General features: G+C 32.7%; 2 protein-coding genes across 3 annotated transcripts in view; one reads left to right on the top strand and one right to left on the bottom strand.

The window, feature by feature from the left end:
* On the top strand, positions 1–19,151 carry LOC117105178 (death-associated protein kinase 1-like). 2 transcript variants are annotated; one of them, XM_033246284.1, is made up of 12 exons: positions 1–98; positions 3,086–3,221; positions 4,265–4,378; positions 6,970–7,068; positions 7,542–7,643; positions 8,563–8,664; positions 10,684–10,812; positions 11,809–11,889; positions 12,944–13,063; positions 16,147–16,383; positions 17,078–17,189; positions 18,006–19,150. In XM_033246284.1, the coding sequence occupies exons 1-12, from the start codon at positions 85–87 to the stop codon at positions 18,203–18,205; spliced, it is 1,446 nt and encodes a 481-aa protein (XP_033102175.1). In that variant the 5' UTR covers positions 1–84; the 3' UTR covers positions 18,206–19,150. The 2 variants fall into 2 exon arrangements, with proteins under 2 accessions (XP_033102175.1, XP_033102256.1); XM_033246365.1 differs by lacking the exon at positions 10,684–10,812 and having other exon boundaries at positions 18,006–19,151.
* Positions 19,152–21,869: 2,718 nt separating this feature from the next.
* LOC117105098 (probable Bax inhibitor 1) overlaps positions 21,870–23,828 on the bottom strand; it is a gene marked incomplete in the record, with an annotated part of 21,164 nt that continues 19,205 nt past the window's right edge. The window contains 2 exon segments of the mRNA XM_033246175.1: positions 21,870–22,921; positions 23,351–23,423. Coding sequence (XP_033102066.1) covers positions 22,904–22,921; positions 23,351–23,423 — 91 coding nt within the window.

The raw sequence follows: 23,828 nt of genomic DNA, 5'->3' as shown, positions 1-23,828 counted from the left end.
ATTTGACTGATTTTTAAAATCAATGATGTAATATTTTATGTTTTTTATTTGTACTTTATAGATGTGGTGTTTGGATAGATCAAGATGAGTGAAAATCCGTGAGTTTAATTTGCACATTTTTTACTTGATTTTGCTAAATAGTAATTATTCTGCATGTTTTCTTTATATATTGATTCAACATTTTTAGTATTCATATAATTTTAATCTTTTTTTAAAAATTCAATTTTACCATTGATTTACTTTGGTCTATAGCTGCAATTGCATTTGATGTTTTTCGGTAAAACTAACCAAGACGCTGTCGAATATATGAAACGTGTTAGCTGCTGGCACCTTGACATCTGACGTTAGTGCCAACAGATTTTCACAAAAATGTGATGTTATTACATCACATTTTTGTGAAAATGTTATTACATCACATTTTTGTGAAAATGTTATTACATCACATTTTTGTGAAAATAATGACAAAATTATTATTGTTGTTTATTTTCAGTAAATATTTCAGCCGATCCTAATTTCTCTCCTATTCTTTTTTCTTCTTATGCTTCTGCCGTACATATTTACGCATACTATTTATATAAATATATAATTTTGATACATATTTACATATTTTAACTAGACTCTTTTTGATATTTAAATATTGTCGAATATTATAAACTTTAACTATTACATATTTCATAGAATATATTTTTCAAATTTTCAGTTGTACATTTAATTATAATTATTGATGAAATATGAATTGTCATCCTTAATTTTTAGTCTTAAATACTGTTCTGTTCATTTTATATATGAAATTCATTTTGTCAATGTATTATTTATGTGTGGAAAAATTGCAATAAACAAACAAAATAAATATCTAAACAATTTTAATTAGTGAAAATAAATTAACGTAGATTAGATTAATAAAAATGGACATGGATAGTAATCTTTAGCTGTTCATTAACAAGAATAACATTTTCAATCTTCAAATCAATTTTATGTAGCCAGAGTTTGTTTCGACCTAGACAAACCTTGCTAAAAACGTACACTTTCTCCATCAATAGGCTTTTTCTATGAATGAAATGACCTGTTTGAAGCAAAAAATTTAATCCTGCGGGATCAAAATCCCCTCATGATGATAAAAAAAAAACAGACGCTGGTTAGTTTTACAAAAATTAGTTCAGTGCGAACAGCCCAGGACACTTACATACCTCTCAGGAAAACTTACTGAGACGAGCAGTTACTTTAACCGAGTGAATCATGCCCACTAAAACTGACCATGTTACCAAGCTGAACAGACGTGTCTTGGTTAAACTTCCCCATCATTCATGCATTACTGGATGATGCAGTGGCATATCCAGGATTTAAGGAAAGGGAGTGCTCATGAAAGTGAGAGTCCACACCACGTCAGCTCCATCAATTGGTTGGTAGTGGCACGCAGAAATTTTCAGTATTTTATACCTCTAGATGCCCGGAAATTGAACTTAAATTACTTTTAATTCTTTTCATTTTTGATAAATTGAGTAAAAAAAAAACCCAAAAAAAGCATAGGTGCCGCCCGAAAATAGTACTTGAATATATACAATTACAAAATCTACAATATCCACCTGAGTGCCACCATGCTTTTGAGAGTTTATTAATATCCGAAAACAGGACTTGGATATACTATTTATGAAAATTACCATCAACCTTAGCCCACCATGGTTGAGGCTAAGGTAAGACAATTACAAAACCATATCCAGTTGCATAACGCTGGAGCCCGAGGGCCCTGTGGCTCTCTCCGACTAGGGGCCGTGTTTGGGTCCCAGTCGCAAGTCCATCGTGGGATTTTAGATGTGCTTATTTTTTAATTATGTTTGCCATTGTATTCAAATGTTTTAACGGCGAAATAAATATGGTATCATTGGCAAATCTAGGAATTTGCAACAGGGGCCCACGGAGAGATTTTCACAGATGGAGAGTCTATACCATGATTATCGCACCTCTAGATATTAAACAACTGATTTCTCCCAAAATTAATAATTCTGTTGTTACAACCAGTCAGATACATCCTGTATGAACAAGTTCCCATGAATATGCACTGTACTAAAGCCTTCAAAAATGTTATAGACTCTATGTTATTTATTCGGTTGCCAAATGTTAACATGGAGATGTAAACACACAATTAAGGTGTGTACTATTAATAACTTTTTTAATAATTCATGGAATATTTGATATTTTAAAAATGTTATTAATGAATGGTACAACAATTTGAATATAATGATATGATGTCATACAGTTAATGTCAGAGAAACATGGTGTGCTGTATCAACAAAGCTTTTTTTGGGTCAGGGTGCTAGATCGAGGTTTGGGGAGCTCTGAGGACCACCCAGTGAAGTCTTGAATTGGGGGCGTGAAAGTGAGGTGGGGGGGGGGGCTTGATGATCAATTGAGGGGCGCTAAATATAGTGATTTTAGGTGATTTTTAACTACTTGACTGTGATTTTTGGGTGGGGTGGTGCAAGTAATTTTGGGCGGGCATGCGAAAATCAGGTGCGAACATTTTAAGAATTTGAGACTTTAAGATGTTGGAAAGTGGTACTTTAATACATAAAATTGACTGAAATTACTAAGCCTTATATCGACCCCATTACGTTTAACATTTATTGATTGAATGTACGTTGTTTTTGTATCAATATTCGGTGGGGATTCCCAAAGATGGGCGTGGCCACTGGCTTCCATTTTGGACGGCCTATATCGTTTTTCTGGCTAAACCTCTGCCCTAGATATGCCACTGTGATGTGACATCATGGATTATCACCCTTAATTGTTGATATTCACATCTTGATTAGTTACCATTTCTTGCAGTAAAACTAACCAGCAGGCAGCAGTAAGATTTACACATTGGAATGATACCCACAGTCTCAAGTCTCAGTTATCATCTTCCCTTTTAAAGTCCAATGCAATTGCTGCTTATGACTCGTATCTTGTGGGTTTTGGTTGGGGTGGGCTTTACTTGGGACAAATTAATTATAGTGGATGGTAGTTAGCAATGAAAAATGCTGTAGAAGAACCAATTAACAAGCAAGAATTTATATGCTTAAGCACTCTGTTCTCCATTCTGTCATAGAGGTCGTTATGATATTGATGTGCCATCATCATCATCACCTGATGAAGAATTGTTTGAAGCAGCAAAGAATGGAAAATTAGACGATTTCAAAAAGCTTTGTGATGAGAAAAAATTAAATCCCTTAAAATTAACAAATGTAAGATTTTATACTAATTATTATGTTCATAAATTGGTGCTATTTTTTTTATTATGTTTAGTTATAATGATTATATGTTGCTGCTGCTTTAAGTAATGGTAAAGAAGATAGTTCATGACAATAAGGATAATGATATTAATAGTGATGGTGCTTATAGTTATGGTTATTTTTTATGTTAATGATGATGAAATTGATAAAAATACTCAATAAACTTTGTCATTGAACAAGGTACCTATACAAAGATTTTTTTTTTTTTTTGGTTCTTAGGTGAGACTTTTTTTTTATACCTTGTAGACAGAGGGAAAAAATAGAAATGAAATTTTATTGGTGAATGTAAACAATGTACAATATATAGTGGGATGGTCAAAATGCTTTAAATTTATGTAGGAAGAAATATACAGCTTATTTTTGGAGATTTTAAGGCAGCGGCGGGCATAATAAAAATAAGAAATTTTTCTGAAATTTCCTTTTTCATGGTGGTTGTTGCAGTAATTAGCCAAAAATTAATATGTTATTTTTATTCGAGATCATTATTGGTGGGCAGCAGGTTTGCTAAATAAGGTATAAATAAAATGCTCGCCTTGGGCTAGACAGAGAGTAAATTTAAAACTAGTGATTTATTCAATGCCCGCCCTAATGGCGGAGGGATAGAAACTGCCATCTTGGTAATATGAACGATGATAATAGTCTCTCTGTAGTACCCATAAAAAGAAGCAATACCAAAATGTCTTTCCCTAAATGTATCAATTTGAAATGTTTATCTTCATGTTGATTCATTGTTTTTTGGGATTTTTTTATTAGGCCCACCAGCATTGCTATAGTGATTCAGTTCACTTTGTGTTTGGACCAAATAAATAATTAATCATTTTATTTTAAATTTTAATAAAATCTTTCTCCGTTTTGTAAATTGTTTTAACATCTTTTTACTGTATTCTGATTTTCTAACAATTTTCTAACAATCTGCTGTTGTTATTATTACAGTATTATTAAGATTAACATTATAATTTTTACTATCATCATTATTAGTATTATTATTCCTCCAGAAACCGGACTTAAATTTTCCAATCCATGAAGCAGCATCCAATGATCAAGTTGACATCATCGCAGAGATTTTGAAAAGAGATGGAAGAAATGAGATGCTTGAATCAAAAAATGTGGTTTGTTTAATTAAATTAAGCTGTTTTTCCTTAGCACTTTCCCCAATAATTTCTCTGATAGATGGTCCTAAATTTCTCTCGAAGTAATTTTTCCCATCTTGCAAAATTATGGACAACAATGCAATGTGTTTAACATCAAAACATCTTAGAAACTAACTACCCAAAAGAATTCATTGCATGATTGTGATTGACATCAGTCAAAGTTTATTTAATTTCACATTTGGAGCTTTTTCCGATAAATTATCTGATTCTCATCTGAAAATTTATCAAAAAATTTTGAGCCCCATTTCCGCAGCAAAAAATAACAAAATGTTAACATGTTTAAATATTAAATCGTATGTAAAAATTCTTAATATGTTATCCATCATGTCTATGGCCAAATATTCTGTGAGCCTAAAGTAGTGTGCAAAATGAAAGTATTTTGAGGTTGTGATCTTGTTATTGGTTAAGATCCAACTGTTGACAGTTACATTGAGTGTGTGATGTGTAAAATATTTTACTCTGAGCAACTAAAGCAATTTTGAATATATGGTTCAGTATATTAAAATGTCTTGTAGCAGTACTAACTAACTAACTAGCTAACGCAACACATGATTTCAGAACCTTACAACAATACTATAACCACGAAAGTGAATTTATATACATTTCAAGAGATAACGCAGTAGTAAGCTGGAGGCAAAAAATATATTTGTTTGCTGATTTTAAAGCCCTGTCCAAATTTTCTTATTTTATTTGACAAAACATGTGACATGCCTAAATTTGGTCATGAATGGCATCACATGACCATATATAGTCCTGGTTCTTAATAGGCAGCCCGTGGGCCAAAATCTGGCCCACAAGGCAATTTAATTTGGCCTGTGAGGAAAAACAAAATATGAAAAAATAATATTCAAAACATAATAAAAGTTTGATGGATATATTTTTAATAAAGAAAATACAAAAATGGTAGAAGCCCATTGTTAAATCAAATAGGTAAACACAACTAAATTTAGGTTATTTTGCAATACGTCTATTGGGTTTTATTTATTTATTTATTTATTTATTTATTCTGTCTTTCTACTGCATGCACTTTCAGTACTTGTGTACTGTTTTTCAAAGTGGTACATTTTCATAAAATATAAAAGTTAAAAGAAAAGTAATTAAAAAACATACATAAATAGATATCATAATAAAAGTAATTAAGAAATAAAAGAGTTTTTGAAAAATATAATAGACATGTTCATGAAATTTGTTGTTGTTTCGTGTGGAAGTTCATTCCACAACTTTGTTGAGCGATACAAAAAAGTTCTCTTGCCTTGACAGTTATTCAATTGTGGTACAAAAAGTTTATTATGAGATTGACTATGTGTACATTTTGAATGAGATTCGATATTAAATTTAAATTTAGATGATAAATAAGATGGCGCATACCCTTTTAAACACTTAAAAGTCATTAAGGCTATCTGTTCATTCCACCTTACATGTAGTTGTTTCCATGCAAGTGAACTTAACATAACATCAACGGAAGTATAAATATCAACAGACAAAACAATTCTACAATCTGTTCATTTGAACTTGTAAACAATTAGAATATTGAACATTACAATTTGACCAGACACAACAACAATAATCAAAAAGAGGTAATACTAAGGACTTAGTAATCAATAAGCCTATTTATTTCACATGATACAGTACACTATTATAGCTAGTGAACCAGAGAACAGTGCTCATAAAAATACAGTTTGATTGTCCTACAAATAATACAGGACTCTATATGCCAGCAAATTCAGTCTCTGTGTTTTGTTCTGATATTGTGTTTCATGAATAGCCTTCTTTTCAAGTCATACAGTATTAGCATTACCCTGAGTTATGTGCCACTATGTTCCATCTCTATATTTGTGTTCGCTGTGATTTGTTTATAGCATTCCTTACTTCACAGGGGTATTAAAAATTTGGTGTATCAACAGATAGTGCTCATAAAAATACATTTCTCTAGTCCCACATGCATATTTTATGTATTTTGACTTACGACTATTAAACTGATGACAGTCCATGCAGAAATTTCCTGCTACCCAATTTTGGGCCATGACCGCTAGTGTAGGTGTAGTAAAATTTAAAATTAGGCCCCTATAATTTCAAATTGCTAAAAAAAAAAGAACTTTCAAATAGACCTATCTTAGCTGAAAGAGTTTTAACCATATGTATAACAATTGCTTTCACCTTGGCTGAAGTTATCTTTGGCCCGTCAGATCAGCTCTAAAAATAATTTGGCCCTTCAAACAAATTAAGAACCAGTGATATAAAGGCACATCATGAATATATATGGGCATACAACAGTGTTTTGTTAAAAAAAGGATTTGAAAGTTTGGACAAGGCCTTAAACTGCCACTAGCATTTCACTATGAAACGCTCTAAAACCGAGCACACTGCGATGATGGGCACACAACAGATTGTTTTGAATGATGATTCATTCCACTGAAAATCAGCAGATGGCGCTGTGTCCTTAAGTGCTCACAGAGGTCGAAGATGTATCCATCTTACGACACAGTGTGTGCAAATTTGTTTGAGTAAATTAAGTTTTTGACTAGAATTTTGAACTGTTTACTTCACAGTATGGTCAGACACCATTACATGTTGCTGCTATGTACAATAGAACTAAGACTATTGAGTTCTTGATTGATAACGGAGCTAATCCAAATAGTAAAGACAAGGTAAGCATATCAGCTAGTCACCGCTTGATAGTGATATTTACAGTTCTGTAACCAGTGGGTTTTATATGGTTCTGCCTAACCAGACTGAGTCATACTTTTTTCCATTACACCTGACCAGAGCTCTGGAGTTTCGCGTCCAGGTGTGGGAACATTCTGGGTTCTGATTTGGAGTTCAGCATGTTTTTATTTTTTTAACCATATGTAATATTTCCTGTTGTACATTTAACACCACAAAATAAACAACTATACAAATATACAGGGTTCTCACCTGCATTTTGGAGTGGTGGTCGCCAGCCTAAAAATATTAAATGGTGAGAACCCTAGGTATATAAATAGTGCATTATTCTGATTACAAATGTTAATCAGTAGACTAAAAGTTGATATTGTAATGTAATGCAGGTAGATTAATATAGGTAGTTTTGTCATTGGTGTAGTGTAGCTAAAGATATTTATGCCTGAATGTATGATTTCAGAATGAAAGTACTGCTCTCCAACTGTCTATAGAGATGCAAAAAACATATTCGTCGCGAACGTTGCTAAAAAAAGATGGTGTGGACTTTCAAACTGAAAATACGGTAAGGAGAGATGTTTGTTGCTATGAAAGATAAATTTGTAATTAAATTCAATGTTTTTAATATTGTAATTATATTTACTTATCTTTCCTTTTAATCGATTGTCTTTCAGTATTGTAGATATTGAATTTAAAACTTTTAATTGATCTGTATTGTATTGTAATAATTTAGAATTGTATGTTATAGTTTGTTAGGTAATTAATGATATTTATTTTTGACTGAATTTTCCAATTTTAATTATTTTAACAATGTAATTAATTATATTATATATTAATTAAGTATATTTTTGTAGTTTTTCTATATAATATTTTTGTAATTTGATTGTATAATGCTGCCTGTTTTATATTGTATTTTATCAGTTTTTATGTAAAGTACTTTGAACAGAACCCTGAAAATGTGCTATAAATCAATATTATTATTATTATGAATTGGGCCAATAAACATGCTTGTACTGTATTTTTACACAATGTAATAATACTGATTGTACACACTTGTAGAGTTAGAAGTCAAAATGTCAAATTATTGCTTATAGTACTGGCAGTTAAACTAATGTGCTTGATATATTTAGAGGTCCTACACATATGGTCTTTTGATGTTAGTCTTTAAACTCTTGGATTGGTAGCCAAAAATAATTTTCATACAAATTATAGTTTTGGCTTCTTGGATTATCCTGATCTTAGATCTGGTATGTTAAATTATTGTATACATATATGTTTTTTGTGAATGTGCTCAGATCTTTCCAAATAAAATCAAATCAAAAATTATTGGCAGAGAAAATTGAGGAGAAACCGATAAAATTCAAGTATTTGATGAATGAATGAACTAAAAAAAATATATGAAATAAACAAAATAAATAAAAATGAAAAGATAACAAATTATGAATAAATGAATGTATTTAAAATTTTTTTTCGTTGGATTTCAGAAAGGAAATACTCTATTACATACGGCTGCAGAAAATGGTTCTGCAGATTTATGCAAGGTACTTGTTAAGGAGAAGAATGTCAACATTAAAAAATTAAACAAGGTATACTGTACTTCATGAAATATTATCTTATAAAAAAGATTGTGGTAAATTGATCTAAGCTGTCAGAATTATAATATAAAATTTATAATATTTAGAACCATTTATTTTCACAAGCTTCCACACACCAAATTAAGCAGCTTTGCAAACGACCACAAATAACTATTTGTGAAGCTGCTCACTCTTCTGCAGGGACGGATAGAGCGGAAAACCTGGGTAGGGGCCATGTGACGTGCAAAGCACTAAGCAGGGAGAAGGGTGTGGGTAGAGGTGTTTTAACTTTTTGTTAAAATACTTCACCATAGGAACTGGTGCATGGATTTTAAATCAAAATTAGCTTATTTGGAGTGTGCTCTCCTATTTATCCTTTCTTTTTTGTCTCTTTCTATTTCGTTCTCTTTTTTGTTCTCTTTTTCTTTTTTTTAATCTGCCCCTGTCCTGTTTGATGAAATTTGGTGAGGTTTTGATAAACTGTAAAAAAATATCTTTTATGTTTGGGTTTTTTTTTATTACCTTGAGCCTATGTGCAAAGAAATGAATTAACCAATGGAATTGTGTTGCTTATCTATGTCATCTGCCAAGTACACATTTACTGCAGATTAAAATAGCTCAAGCAAACAGTTACTCAGATTCAATTTCAGTAGTCAACAGGTTACAAGAAATGAAATTGAAAGTAACTGGGCCCTATATACTGTATACTATAACTGTGAACTAAATAACATTATAACAATTCAAACCAATTGAATTTCTCAAGGCACAACAATTTAAGTGAGTATCCAACATTATCTGTTGGGAAAATTACAACATTATTTGTTGGGAAATTTAAAATCCCTGTAAAATAATTGCATTTCACAGCACAATAACAACTAAAAGAGGTAGAACCATGAAGTGGTTTACTCTATGTTTCAGCCTCAGGGCTCTATTATTGGACCACTTGCTTTTTAAATTTATATCAATGATATGCCAAATATTGTATTGTAAATATTGTGTTATTTTGTATTTATGTGTAAGGCCCCAGGGAAGAACAACCTTGTGTTGATCTTGGCCTCCGTGGATGGATAAAGTTGAACTTTGCTACCTGAACTTGAACCTATGTGCGAGTGTTTCATAGCTTATAAATTACAAATAAAAATACAAAGTTATATTTTGTGGCTGCTTTTCATCCATAATGGTGGTAACATCAGGTTGATATACAGAAATATTAGGCAAAGAAAAAAAATGAGGCAGTTAATTTAAGCTCAGTGGAGTAAGAAATACTTTCATGTGATTGAAAAAAAAATCCAGTTTTAAAATTGCTTCATTGTGATTTTTTTAAATTTTTTTCTCTGCACACTCGAATAATACTTGCTTGGCTATATGCTTGTATTTTGGCTCTGCATGGACTTTGCTGCATTCTGCTATACTCTAATGATGGCTATTATAATTAACTGTAGTAACTGTAGTTTGGTGTACAAATACTTCTCTTTTAAGATATGGTATTATAGTGTTAGTGCTATAGAATATGTTAGATAGTAACAATGGTATAGAATTTATGTCAGTGGCATATTCCCCCTTCTATAAGTTTTCTTAGCAAAAATGAAATTATGCTAAAGTAGTTAAAATTAAGTAATTTCACCTTACTTTTCCCAGGTTAATGTAAAGCCCCTCACGTAATTATTGATCCCCACTTAACCTGGAATTTATTGTCAGAAAGCAAAGGCTCCAGAGGGAAAAAATTGTTGATATGTTGTACAACAGATTTTTCCAAGACATAAAAAGGGTGTTTGACAAAAAACTCGGGAACATCTAGAGACACAGATTTTTGAATAAAGTATTTAAAAACTGGAAAGTGGAAAAAAGAGTGGGGTACGCCCCTTTTTTCCCCATTTTTAAATATTCAAAAATCTGTATCTCATTTACCGTTCCCTTTTTGTGTCTTAGAAAATGTTAAAAATTTGTTTTCCTCCATAGCCAGACTTCAGTATTTTCTAATCCAATTGCTATGACTGGTTACTACAAGGTTTGCATCAATATTTCTTTCAGGATAAAGAGCATGCTCTGTTTGGTGTCTTGCGTACACTAAAAGGAGAAAGTACCAAAGAAATGTTATGCTACCTCTTCGATAAATGCATAGATCCAGAGGACAGAGAGAAGATCCTCACAAAAGAAAATGTACGAAAAAAATAATTTTATATTATGAACCATCATTCAAACCTACATCATAGGAGTGATGGTTGAAATTATTACCTGCTTTTTAACCAATCTGATGCCTAGAATTTATGTATGCAGTATATAAATATACAAGAAAGTATAATACATATTCCAAGTATAGAAATGCACGCCATAGTGTTGGGATTCAATATTTCGACATTAATTATGTCATCATCAGGAATAAAATATACAATTTACCTTATATGATTCACATGCATGATGCTCAGTGTGCAATATGCTATCAATTGAAATCCTGATAAATTTCGTATGTGATATGCATGGCATATATGAATATACTTGTGATATTTGAAACTAGCATGTAGTTCATCATAAGTATAGAGCCCGTTATTCAACCCCGACCCTCGGGCCAACTCCGGCCCGCCAAAGATTTTGATCAGGCCCGTGCATATCGTGTCAAATATACAGTTCTCACCAAGGAGTAATAAAAAGAAAACATTGAATAATACTGATAATAATTTGGTATTACTGTCAAAGCAAATGCATCTATCTACTTTACATTAAATTAGATATGCAAAAAGAAAGATAACTGGTGGTTTTAAGAATCTAACAAGGTCTTGTCCACAAATGGAATGTATATGTTTATCATGAATGTTCACTATGAAAAATATTCTTCACCATAGTTTATATAATTTTCATTGTAAAAATTTATAACGTTCACCATGAAACATATATATATCATTGCCATAATATTGACCATAAAATATATAATTTTTTTTATATTATATATAATGTTTAAAACAGAATTGAATGTATATTGTTCATCATGAATTATAATGTTCACCATAGCATGTAATGGTTACCATGAATATGCATTACACCATTGAATATATAATTGCCACCATGAAATATATTCTATTCTATGGAATATATAATGTACGACAAATGTAAACTAGTGTATTATATTATATGCTATAAGATTTCTATTGTATGTCATAGGCAAAAGGGGAGACTTTGCTGAATGTAGCCCGGCAATATGGCAATAAGGAAGTTATCAAATACCTCAAGCAGTTAATAGAGGTTTGTAATATTGGTTGATAATATTGTTAAGTAATTGCTAAACTTAGTATCCTTCCGTAGGAAGCAGTTTGTTTTTGGTCAGGCCAATGAGGAGGATTCCCCACCCCAGGGGAACCAGGGCCCCCATGGTTTAGGGATCTGGAACAGAATTCTCTGGTGTGGGGGTTCATGGGAAGAGATTTATAGTTTAGAATGGCCCAAAACAGTAATTTTAACCACAATATTGGCATCACGATAACTATGGTTAGATGACAGAATTGATATTTATAGTTCGCTGATCTCGTCATGGCATCAGATGTCGGAGAGGGGTTTTGTATGTCAGGGAGGAGGCGGAAGCTGCCGATTTCATTTCACAGTAGTTGCTCACAAAGCAAATATGATTTATTAAATAACCAATTCCAAACTTTCCATTCATACATTACAGTACGAATATTTAACATTTATTCAGAACCATCAAATTTCCTCCCGGAGCTTTTTAGTCCTGAAACCTCAATCAGGCACTTTGCCATCCTCTGTTCCCTGGTAATCACTCGTAATTGCTCGTTCTGCTCGAATAAAAAATCTTTGAAATTGGTCTTCCAGAACATACCGTAGGCCCTATATTCTTAAAGACCTCATTGATCGCTTTGCTCTCAGGAATTACTATTACAGTATAAGACTAGACTTGGTTTGCATTATTACCGTATTTCCATCATTCAAATCATGCCACTGCCTATGTCAACAACATTGCCATCATCCGTCATCATCATTGCCCTCATCGTACTTGTCATCAGTATCATTACCATCATTGTCATCTTCATCCTCTCATAATCATCATCACCATAATTACCATAATTATTTCATATTCATTCTGGGCATCTAGGTTTAAAAAAATGTTTATTGATGTTTTCCAATGTTTTTGTTTTCCAAATTGGCACATTGTGTATTTATTATTTATGTACATAATATGTTTATTTATTCATTCTTTCATCCATCATCCGGTTGTTTATTCATTTATTAATTGTAATTAGTATGGGACATTTATTATCCAAGGTTGTATTTTTTTTTCTTTCAGGAAATTGATATGTCTGCCTTGATTGTAGATAAGAATAAAAAGTTTAATCAGGTGAAACTGTTTGTGTGCGGATCTGAAAATGTTGGCAAAACTACCTTGATAAAGTCACTTGAAAGTAAAGTAAGCTTAATAAATTAGAAATTAGTCACAATCACCTATTACAAAATCATTTTTTATTATTAAAATGTTGTGTTTTGTGACATCATTCACTATTGCCCATATAGGGTATGATGATGTCATATCACAGCCGTAACAACAATTCAAAGGTATTTGTCACATAAACAGCCAGAACATTGTCGTGTGCAGACGTGTTTGAGCAGAGCTCAGCAACTTGTGTGTTTTTGATGCAATACTGGCCTACCTGTAACAGCATTTTCCAAGGATAGGCTATTAGCTGCATGAGACCTGTATCCTTACCTGGATAGTGGATTCATCGGTGGCGTTAACCACACTATTGGTTATACTTTTATTATTTATTTTTTATAATTATATTGGCAATGACCAACGTGGTAAACAACGAGCCATTAACGAACCAAATACTTCCAATTTAAATGCTGGCGCTTTTGAGTCGACTACCTGGTTGCCTTCACTTATGAAGTTTATGATGGCCTGCAAAACCATCAACATTAAATCAACGTTGTGTGATGCAGTTACGAAGTTTTTTTCACTGGAAAATACAGTTCTATTCTTAATTTGGAAATCACTAGCATGTGAAATACTTGCATTCCAACAAAGTGAAAGCCTGCCTCCATCTTGACAAGCTATGTTTCATAGATGCAGAAGGGTATATTCGCACGTAGATCGACATGGAGCATCTTAAAAAATACTACTCAAACTTGAAAGAAGCGCATGTTCTAGAACCCTGGTTCTTAATAAGTGCCCTGTGGGCCAAATTTGGCAAATTATTCTGGCCCTCAAGAAAAAATATAAATTATACAAAAAATATTTAAAGAAATTAAAAGTAATAACCATTCGATGAAACGAATATTTTTTTAACAAAGTGAAGGCCAAAACACAACACTGGGCCAATGTAAAGTAGAGGTGGCCACATACATATCTATAATTTAATCTGTTACCAACCAGTGGACAAACGCCAAAACATTGGTAGTCTTAGTTCAGCTAAATATGACATACTGTAGATTAATAATAAAAACTTTACCATAGACTTCTTTTTATTATGAGCAGACCCAAGATTTTACTGACGAAGAGTTTTTACACTTTTAAATCCCTAGTATTTGGTGGATATAGGATGGGTGAAGTACCTATTGTGTGCCAAACTAATGAAGTTGAACAAACTTTGTATGACTGTTTTTGTTATGATTATGCCTGTAACTTCATGTTTGGTTTGAAAATTCTCCTACAGGATTAGTCCTACCAAGGAGTTGTTTTATGGACACCCAAGCAGGTAACAGTATTTGATTAGGCATAAACGATGAGAAGCAAACATAAGAATCAAGGTCAATATGATAGGAAAAAATTATCTAGTTTTACTTTGTGGAAAAAATGCCCAATTCAGGAAACGCTACTTCGCACACAGTTACACTTGCACAAAGAAAAGAAGACATTACAAGTTCTATTAGGCTATCAGTGTCTGACAACATTAAACGCCGACCCTGCAAAATATTTTGGCAACTCTAACTTGGGTCGCAATCGATAGTGTCAAACCTTGCGTATGTTTTTTAAACCTGTTGTGTACTCCTGATGCTTCAAATTTTAATGCATTTTAACGTTACTTTTATCTCCATTTCTCATGTCTTGTGTTTGGTCGATGTTTTGATGTTTTAATATTAGCCTACATTTTTGTAAATATCATATAATTCAGCCTTAGCTGTGATTTTGATTTGAATAAAAGAACCTGAATCTAGAATTATGGGTTACAGAAATTCGTTAAATACGGTCTCAAAATACTGTACTGCTTTGTCGGAGCTTGTCAGCCTCTGGACCCAGTCGGGGGCCCTAAAAGACTTCTGCATACATACATGCCTGTAAATGACCTAATAGATGAAAATATGCTTTACCACTTATGCTACTTAAAACCGTCAGTTCCCAACAAATTAATTGAAATTAAGTGGTGGTGCCAGTTGTGGAGGTAGATGCCCATTGGTATTGGTATTGGTATGGTCATTTATAATGCGCCTCTTTATTGAGGTTATAAAGCACAGTTCTTTTCCCTGGTCATTGGGTCCACATGCTAAGTGTTGCTGCTGGCAATCAGTGCAGGAGCAAGTGACCCCACCAGGTTCCCATTTATACTCCTGGGTGAAGAGAAGCAATGCAGATAAAGTGTCTTTAATTAATTAATTAAGAACCAGGGTTCTAGAAGCTACTACCAGATTCGATTTGACATTACTAACTACTGAAATATTGCCTAACGTAACCTTAGTCTCAACATTTCTTTGCTTCTTCTTAATAAATATGCATTTAATGTGTACATTATCTCATGCATACTTATTATTGTTTAGATAACTTTTTACACAACTATTATTGTTAATGAAAAACAATTATTTACATTTACTTCCTTTTTATAACTTTAATGTGGATTCTGATCGTACTAATAGCAATAATATTTATAACATTACTTTTAATCCAGTAAATTACATTGAAAATTACAAATATGAGTCTTTTGACCAACTAATTAGTCATTTCACTTTCGGTTAGTTTATATTTATGTAGTTATTATGATTTATCACAATTTGTTTAAAATTTAAAATACATCCTTATGTACTAAACTGTCTCTCCTGCATCTTAATATTAGAAGCTTTATGCACAAAGTTGACAATCTTGAATGTCTTTTAAACTCAATTAATAGCAAATTAACTATAATCGGTATCAGTGAAACATAATGACTATAGTTAAACATTTATAAGCATATCTTCTTGTACCATTTGCTGCAACAATTTAAATATTATATCTGAATAAATATATTTGAATCTGAAAATATGATAGTACTGACAGAGATTAATACAAAATTATTGCTGGAGATCATTGTATCTCTTTGCAGTTAGTCTTTGTAATCTTAATTTTTTGGGTTTTTTTCAATCATAAATATATACAATTTAAAAAAAATAGTCAATTCAAGTTCATTAAAAGGATTGAACATATGACCCTGAAATTAGAAAGCCAATACCTTAACGGCCGAACTACAATCTCCTTGCCTCAGGAATATTGCTGCTGTAATTATCAACTTTTTTCCATTCCACCAGGATGCTTTGTTGTTTCGGACTCACAACGATGGAGGTGTTCACGACCCAACACCTGGGATTGATATAAAGATGTGTGACTTTCCTGTTGCCGGCATATTCAGTGTTTGGGATTTCGCCGGTCAACCAGAGTTTTATCTGACGCATCCCCTGTTTATGGATGCCCACAATGCTATCACGATTCTTGTATACAAGAACATTACAGAGGAACGGCAGCAGAGTACATTTATTATTACAAAGGTGAGTATTTTATTTAATTATTTTATTAACTTCACACTGACCAAACATAAAGTAACAACAATGAAATATTTACAATGAAGAAAAGTTGCCGGTGACTGGAAGAGGCTGATTTCAAATTTTTAATAGAGAAAGAACATAGAATTTAAGATACGGATATTTAAAAAAAAAACTAATTTGTAACAGATATATAGAATAAGGATATACTTGAAAACAGTGGGTTTTGTTACATCATACATTACTTGGATCATGAACAAACTTCATATTAGAAAACTGTCATGTAAAGACTCACCTCTTTAATTAATTACCTTCATTTTTATTTCATTTATTGTTGCTTTATTTTAGTTATGATTCTGAACTTTTCCACTACTTCTTTTGATTTGTTTACTTGTTCTGTGCTTGGGTTAGGCAATGATGACTGTCTGTGGGTTGTGAGGTGCCTAAGTATGTGGGGTGCAGCGCTTCATATCTACAAAGAAAGGCGCTGTATAAATGACCTGATTGGATTGGATATAAGCTATTGTTATACAATTCAGTCTGATTGGAGGAAAAAGATTAAAAAAGGATGAAAATGAGGCAGCGGATAGATTTGCCACAAGTCCCTTATTTGTGTATCATTCTGGACAGCGCCACCAATGAGTGAGTTAATTTCAACTTAACCCATGTTCTTTTTTCATTTATTCAAACAATTTTTAAGATTATGGAGTGGTTAAGGTTTCTGAAGGCATCTACTGATGAAACTAAACCATCTCAGAAGAAGCCAACTATCATTCTTGTTGGAACACACAGCGATGAAGTTGACAGACAACGTGAGTGGAACATATTTTTGCTGTCTACTTTCATCTCAAACCATGCCAAGATACAAATCCTGAGAAATTGTTGGTATTTTTTGTGCTCTCTTTGACTTGTAGGAGGTGGCACCCTCCCAGAGAGAGAAGCCATTTACCCCCTTTACCCCCTCCTTTGTACAGAAAATTATGCACAATGTCTAAAATTCATTGCTATTTTCCTCATTGATTTCTATAATCAGACGGAACACATAATCATGTTCCACAACAAGACATCAATTTGTAGAAGCCTTTTGTAATATTCCCAGCTTCTGCAACAGTAATTTCAGTACAGAGCTATATAACAGCAGACTAAATTCTTGCTGCATCCACAACTAATTGAAGAATGAAGAGTTAGGCATGTTTACATCTTTTATTAGCACGATGTAATTATTTTGTCTGTAAATTTATAGCCTGAGTGTAGCCACCTGCCACAATTTGTTATTCATAGTTTATTTTTTTATATTATTATTGTGTATTATATTTGTTTTAATCCTATTTTTCTAAATTGCTTCAAATTTGTTAAATAATTTGTTTGAATATAGTCTTACTAAATTTACTCATTTTATTTTGCATACTATTTGTAAAGCAGGCAAATCACCCTACTGTATCATGTATGCTGTGATTTTAGTTTTAGTAATTGAATTGGGTAAAGGGAGACAAAATGTAATGTCAAAAGGCAAAAATCTCCATTGTTGCAAACTTTCAAACCTTTAATAGAACTGTTTTGAGAAAACCACTGTGCAACATGTCTTTCCCTGATATGCATACATGTATTAACATTTATTAAATCCATAGGTGCTGTGAAACAAGGAGAATTCCTGGTGAAACACCTCAAGGAAAAATTTAGTAAATGGCTGAACATTTTGGACGAGGTCATTGTTGTAGATGCAAGGCAGCCTTACGACAAAAAAACCGAAGGAATGGGCTTGTTAAGAACGACCCTGAGAGACCAGAGGAATTCTTATCTAGAGGTAAGCAGAGATAGACAAAAATGAATAATAACTTGTTGGTTAATTTTTAAAAAAAACTTCAGGGGACTTGAGCCTGTGTGCAGTGTTGGCAAGTTTAGTTGTTGTTATTATTATCTCCGTCAGTAGATATATGTCTTCAGTCGTGTAAGTTTGCGTATATGTGTGTCACATTTTCGTGTTTTGTGTGTTTTTTTTGTTTTCGAATTATCTCAAAAATGACTGCACAGATAAAAATAAAGATAGCAGATAGTTTTGGTATGACCCAATGAAGAAATGATTGAATTTTGGTGATGGTCCAGAGTAGGGTGTGGATGTGAGGACTAATTCAAGGGATTTAAGAACAAACATTCTACACCAGATATTTCAAAAATGTGTCAACTTATCTCAATGAAATTTAAACAAGGAATAAATTATGAAGTGTTGGTGATGATCCAAATTCGGATGTGCATTTGAGGGCCATTAGGTGCCAGACCTAAACATCTCTAAAATCGATCAATGGATCAAAATTACACTTTCCAGAATAGTTTGTCATGTTTTATTGAAGAAGTGTTTAAATTTTAGTTACGATTTGAAGTAAGGTGTGGATATGTGGACCATTTAAAGAATGTGTTTACCGTATTATCATAGGCAGAAACAATAACTATATGATTGTGTCGGGATTCAATATTTCGTTATTTATTATGTCATCATCAGTAATAAATGCGCCATTGGACAACACTATGGTGAATAGGTACCTTTGGCCTCTCTCCATTGGCATCACCAGGGTGGATTTGGGTTAGTGAGTGCAATTTCCCTCCCCCACCTCATCAGACAGACCAGGACCGTTGTCTGACACCACGATGAGTTCTTCAAATCAAATATTAATTTACGTATCTATATAATGTGATTGCCAATCCCTATGACTGTAGTCTAAAAACAGTGTTGGCCCATTCAAAAACCATAAATTATTGCCTATAACAACCGCTCTACAACCAGCAGTTTGATTCTAAAAGGCCATGGAAAAGGGGATGGATGCCACAACTGACCGTCTGAGGGAAATATTGCAAAAGAAGCCGATTGCTGACCGTTTATCCAAGGATCGAGGAGATGTCGCAAGAATACTTAACGGAATATTTCCAATCAATTCAGTTCCTCAGTCAATGCATATTAATATGAGTGAATAAGAAAATTATACAGATCCCAAAAAAAACAATTTTTTATCCCAGGGTTATCACCAATAGAAGGATTCAATGGCTCTGGTTACTGTGGATTGGATGTAAGCACTAAAGCCAGACACCCACTGCATCATATAAGACATTTCCATAGAAAACACAAAAGCAACAAATTGCCGGGAGTGGATCGATTTTAATGAAGAACCGCTCAGATTGATACCAACAGTCAGCAGACGTCCTGGCGTTGTCAAGCACTCACTAGAGCAGAGATAGACACATTGACCGTTGTACATTGAAGTGTGTAACCACATGAAGATGAAACTACACCATTTAGCCAAGATTCAGTCCAATGTTGTTTCTGCAAATCTAAATTAAATTTATATAAATGGACAAGAAATACAGATGAATTGCTTACAAATAGACAGCAAGAATCCTGTTGTGTAAATTTAAGGTGGATAACACTATTTAAGAATTACTTGTAAATGACTTTTTAATTAATATTTATAGCTATTTGTAGAGCCCTTGTTCATGCCAAAGATGTGTAGATTTGATGGAATGGTAGACGAAGCAGTTGGAATACTGAAAATGTTAAACATAGTCTACCTTTGCATCCCATGGTGTCATGGATCAGTGTTTATTCGTGCCATGCTCAACAATGAAGATTTATTTTATTTATTTATTCTTTCTTTATACTGAATATACACTTTCAATACATAGTACTGGTTTCCAAAGTGGTTCAGTTCTTAACTACAACATTTTAAAAGCAGATATATACATATGGTAACCAAAAAAGGTGGATAACTTAACTACAACTTAAAAGATTTAAAAGGAACATTGAAAGAAACTTGAGAAAATAAAAAATTTAAATAATTAATATGCATATGCAAGGTTAAAAGAAAATTTAGGTTAAAATTAAAAGATGAAGAGTTAAACTGCTGCCACGTACACAATTAGCACGATTATTTTCTCACTGCCCCGCATTTTAAGAATATTTTATTAGTGATTTTAAGAATTTATCTTTGTAGCCATTTGTTGTAACATTGTTATCTAAAAAGATTTTTTTTTCGTATAATTATCCACCTAAACACTTGCTTTGTAGGAATAAGCAAGGAAAATATTGACCCATATTCCAACTCTCATATGAAGGATTATTTGAGAAGCGGAACTATCAGACTCCTATTAAACCTAACACTGACCGGGTTCAACTTGTGTCTTCAGCACAAGAAGCAGGAACAATACCTGTTGAAACCCAACACTGACCAGGTTGAACCGGTGTCCTCAGCACAAGGAGCAGGAACAATACATGTTGAAAGTCAACACTGACCAGGTTGAACCAGTGTCCTCCTCAGCACAAGAAGCAGGAACAACACCTGTTGAAACTCAACACTGACCAGGTTGAACCAGTGTCCTCCTCAGCACAAGAAGCAGAATACCTGTTGATGCAGACTTGATATTATGATAGACAAAGCAATTAAAATAATGAAACAGTTTAGTGGTCGTGATGTTAGCCTTTCAATCATAAATGTGACTTATCATTTTACAATATTAGTTTTATGCAGTTTTTGCAGCATTATATATCTTTTCAACCATTTGAAAAACAAAAATCCAAAAAAAGAAAGTATTTTAATTATTTAAAATAATTAAATTATATGTAAGTAAATTTATGATATAAAATATTAGAAACAACATTCCACAAGCATTTGTTTTACTGAAGTTTATTCAAACAGAATGCATTTTATCTGTTTTATGTGTACAGTACTTGTATATATAAGTACAAATTTGGATTATTTTAAATTTTGTGCGACAAGATGGTAATTTCATATCACATACATGTGGCAGTGTGGTTGGCACAGCACTTGCGGTTTGGTCAGTACTCAAATCCATGCATTTTACTTTTGTCCTTGGGCAAGGAAATTTACCTGTCTCTCTACCCAGGAGTATAAATGGGTATCTGGTAGGATGTGGCACAGAATATTATTATTATAGGAGTGCTATTTTGCCCTACTTGATGGGTTATCGTACTGAATACTGAGTACGTTCTTAAATACTTGTTACAAAAAACTTGCGGTTAGTGACTAGTGTAGAATACAATCCCCAAGTAGCAGCAGTTACTGCAATTCTATTTAAATGTGTGCTTGTGTCAGGAAAATGTCACAGGAGTGATGTTTTGCCGTACCCAACATGTTATACTGTATACTCAGTTTGGCAGCTAGTGGTTATGACACCAGGCTAGTTATCTGTAGGATGTGGGTTCGATTGTCCACCCGAATCACTAGCGAGTTTTTTGCAAGTATTGAGTATATCACGTCAGGTAGGGCAAAACTCCTATATTTTGCTGATGCATACACACATCAAAATAATATTATTGTTGCACTTTGTCTTGGAATGGATATCCAAGGGACAGGGCTTCGCCAAGTTTTTTTTTCCTTGTACACAATTTTATGTTTGATATGGGTTAACTGAATCTGAAATAAGTATGGCAACGTAGACAATTTTACCGTAAGATTTTGATCAACCCCAAAACATAAAATAAGACATTTTTCTACTACTATTTATTAATTTATTCATAAACCTTTTCGACCAAAGATGTCCTACAAAGTATTGGACTGTGATAAATGAACTGCAATATCTGATGAGAAATTGTTTTAACAATTTAATATATTTAATATATTTTATTGACTTGACAAATTATGAATAGTAGAAAGTAGGCCTATGTTGTTGCTGAATTAAATTATTTTGAGCAAAATTGTGTTGATTCATGAATAATTAATTGTATTCACTATCTATTATTAATAATAAACAACTTGAATATTAAATAAATCATTGTGAAATGACTTGCTTTGTTTTTTTTAGAAATAACTAACATATAACAATCACACTTCTCATTGACAAAAATCTTGTCACAGTTAGCGAACAAAATCTACCAATTTACATGTAAGTAAATTCAAAATGGCATTTTCTATAAAGCCTAAATAGGGTCATGATGGCATTACATATGGGCATTCAAGAGTTTTTTTGTCAAAGAAAATCTGATAATCTGGATAGATCTTAACTAATGCTTGGCACTCGCTGCGTCGTAGCGAAAATCCTTCTCCGCTCCCTGTGATCTGTTGCATGCACAGAGGGTGCCCAGCCTAATAAACATCAATTCAGAATCTGGGTTCATACTTGCAATCCTACAAATCTTGCAGCAATATATATATATTTAATATGCAACAGGCTAAATGTCTTTCTTATGTATGGTAATACAGTTTGTCCATATAAATATCAGTATGAATTGTCAACTAAGATAGCCATATAATACATTGTAAATGCTAATTGTACATTATGTTATATCTGATACCACTTGCTTTAAATCTAAAATATTTTACCACAAACCATTAAAATTCTTAATATGTTGTTTCAAACTGGTTCACTAATGTTGATAATTTCCTTTTTCTATTATAAAGCTAAAGATAATTCAAAATTTCAAAAAAGTAAAATAGATGTGCAAAAACCCAGACAAAATCCACAAATATTAACACAAGCATTGCATATGACATGACAATATCTTCCATCATTCTTATGTAGTCTACTTCTTGCGTTTATCCTGCAGAATAAAAAGAATAATGTAATAATAATTTTTGATATATCATTATCAATGATAATGTTATATTTATGTAGTGCATATTACACATTGTCACTATGTGCTTTACACAAGATAAATATTTGAGAAAAAACATATTTACTCATCAGGAATCAAACTCTAGACTTCCCGATTACAGTTCGGATACTCTACCAACACATGAAATAACATGGGTATTAGATACACCTCCACTGGTGTTGATTAAAGATCATAATAAATTAAAATATTTGAAAACAACGTGATATACAAAAATGATATAAAGCCAACTAAGGACAAATGAAAACAATAGATAATAAAGGGTAATTTAATTTTCTTTGTAATTAAAAATTTCCAGTCTATGCATGCATACATACAATATCTGTATTAAAACAGGGAAAAAATTGTTGCACTTACGTTTTTGTCAGCGAGAATAACAAGGAGGTGACGAAAGATGTTAATGAAGTCAAGGAACAGATCAACAGAGTGCCTAGAGGGAAGTTTAAAATAAATAATCACAAACATTTTAATGTAATGTATAGATTTCTATCATTTGAAATCATTATTTATCATCAGATTAAATTTATTGTTTATTGCCATTTGCATATTACCACAAGCTTCATCCAATTACATCATCCCCATTAAGGTAAGGTAGTCCTGCATTTATTAATGAACGTAGCTGTTAGAAGCCCAACATACCAAGCTTCGGCATTGTATGGTAAACAGTGGCGTATCCAAGGGGGGCGTAGGCACCCCCCATTCGAAAACTTCGAAGCAAAAAAAATTAGGCTAGGCTTATGCTTCTGCTGTCACGGTTAACGTGTATTCGGGAATCTAAGAAGCAATATTTTTCAGTGGGCGTGGCCACCGAAAATAAATTCCATGCCCCCTCACA

Source organism: Anneissia japonica, unplaced genomic scaffold (genome assembly GCF_011630105.1).
Source record: "Anneissia japonica isolate Jap-2015-1 unplaced genomic scaffold, ASM1163010v1 scaffold701_len334292_cov200, whole genome shotgun sequence".
Lineage (NCBI taxonomy): Eukaryota > Metazoa > Echinodermata > Crinoidea > Comatulida > Comatulidae > Anneissia > Anneissia japonica.
The sequence above is the reverse complement of the archived record's forward strand: the minus strand, read 5'-3'. Positions and strand labels throughout refer to the sequence as shown.

What these genes read in the sequence shown, in the direction of transcription:
- LOC117105178 (XM_033246284.1), top strand. An exon ending in TGCTTGAATCAAAAAATGTG is followed by an intron (nt 4,379 to 6,969) that starts GTTTGTTTAATT and finishes TTTACTTCACAG; the next exon opens with TATGGTCAGACACCATTACA. An exon ending in TAAAGTCACTTGAAAGTAAA is followed by an intron (nt 13,064 to 16,146) that starts GTAAGCTTAATA and finishes CCATTCCACCAG; the next exon opens with GATGCTTTGTTGTTTCGGAC.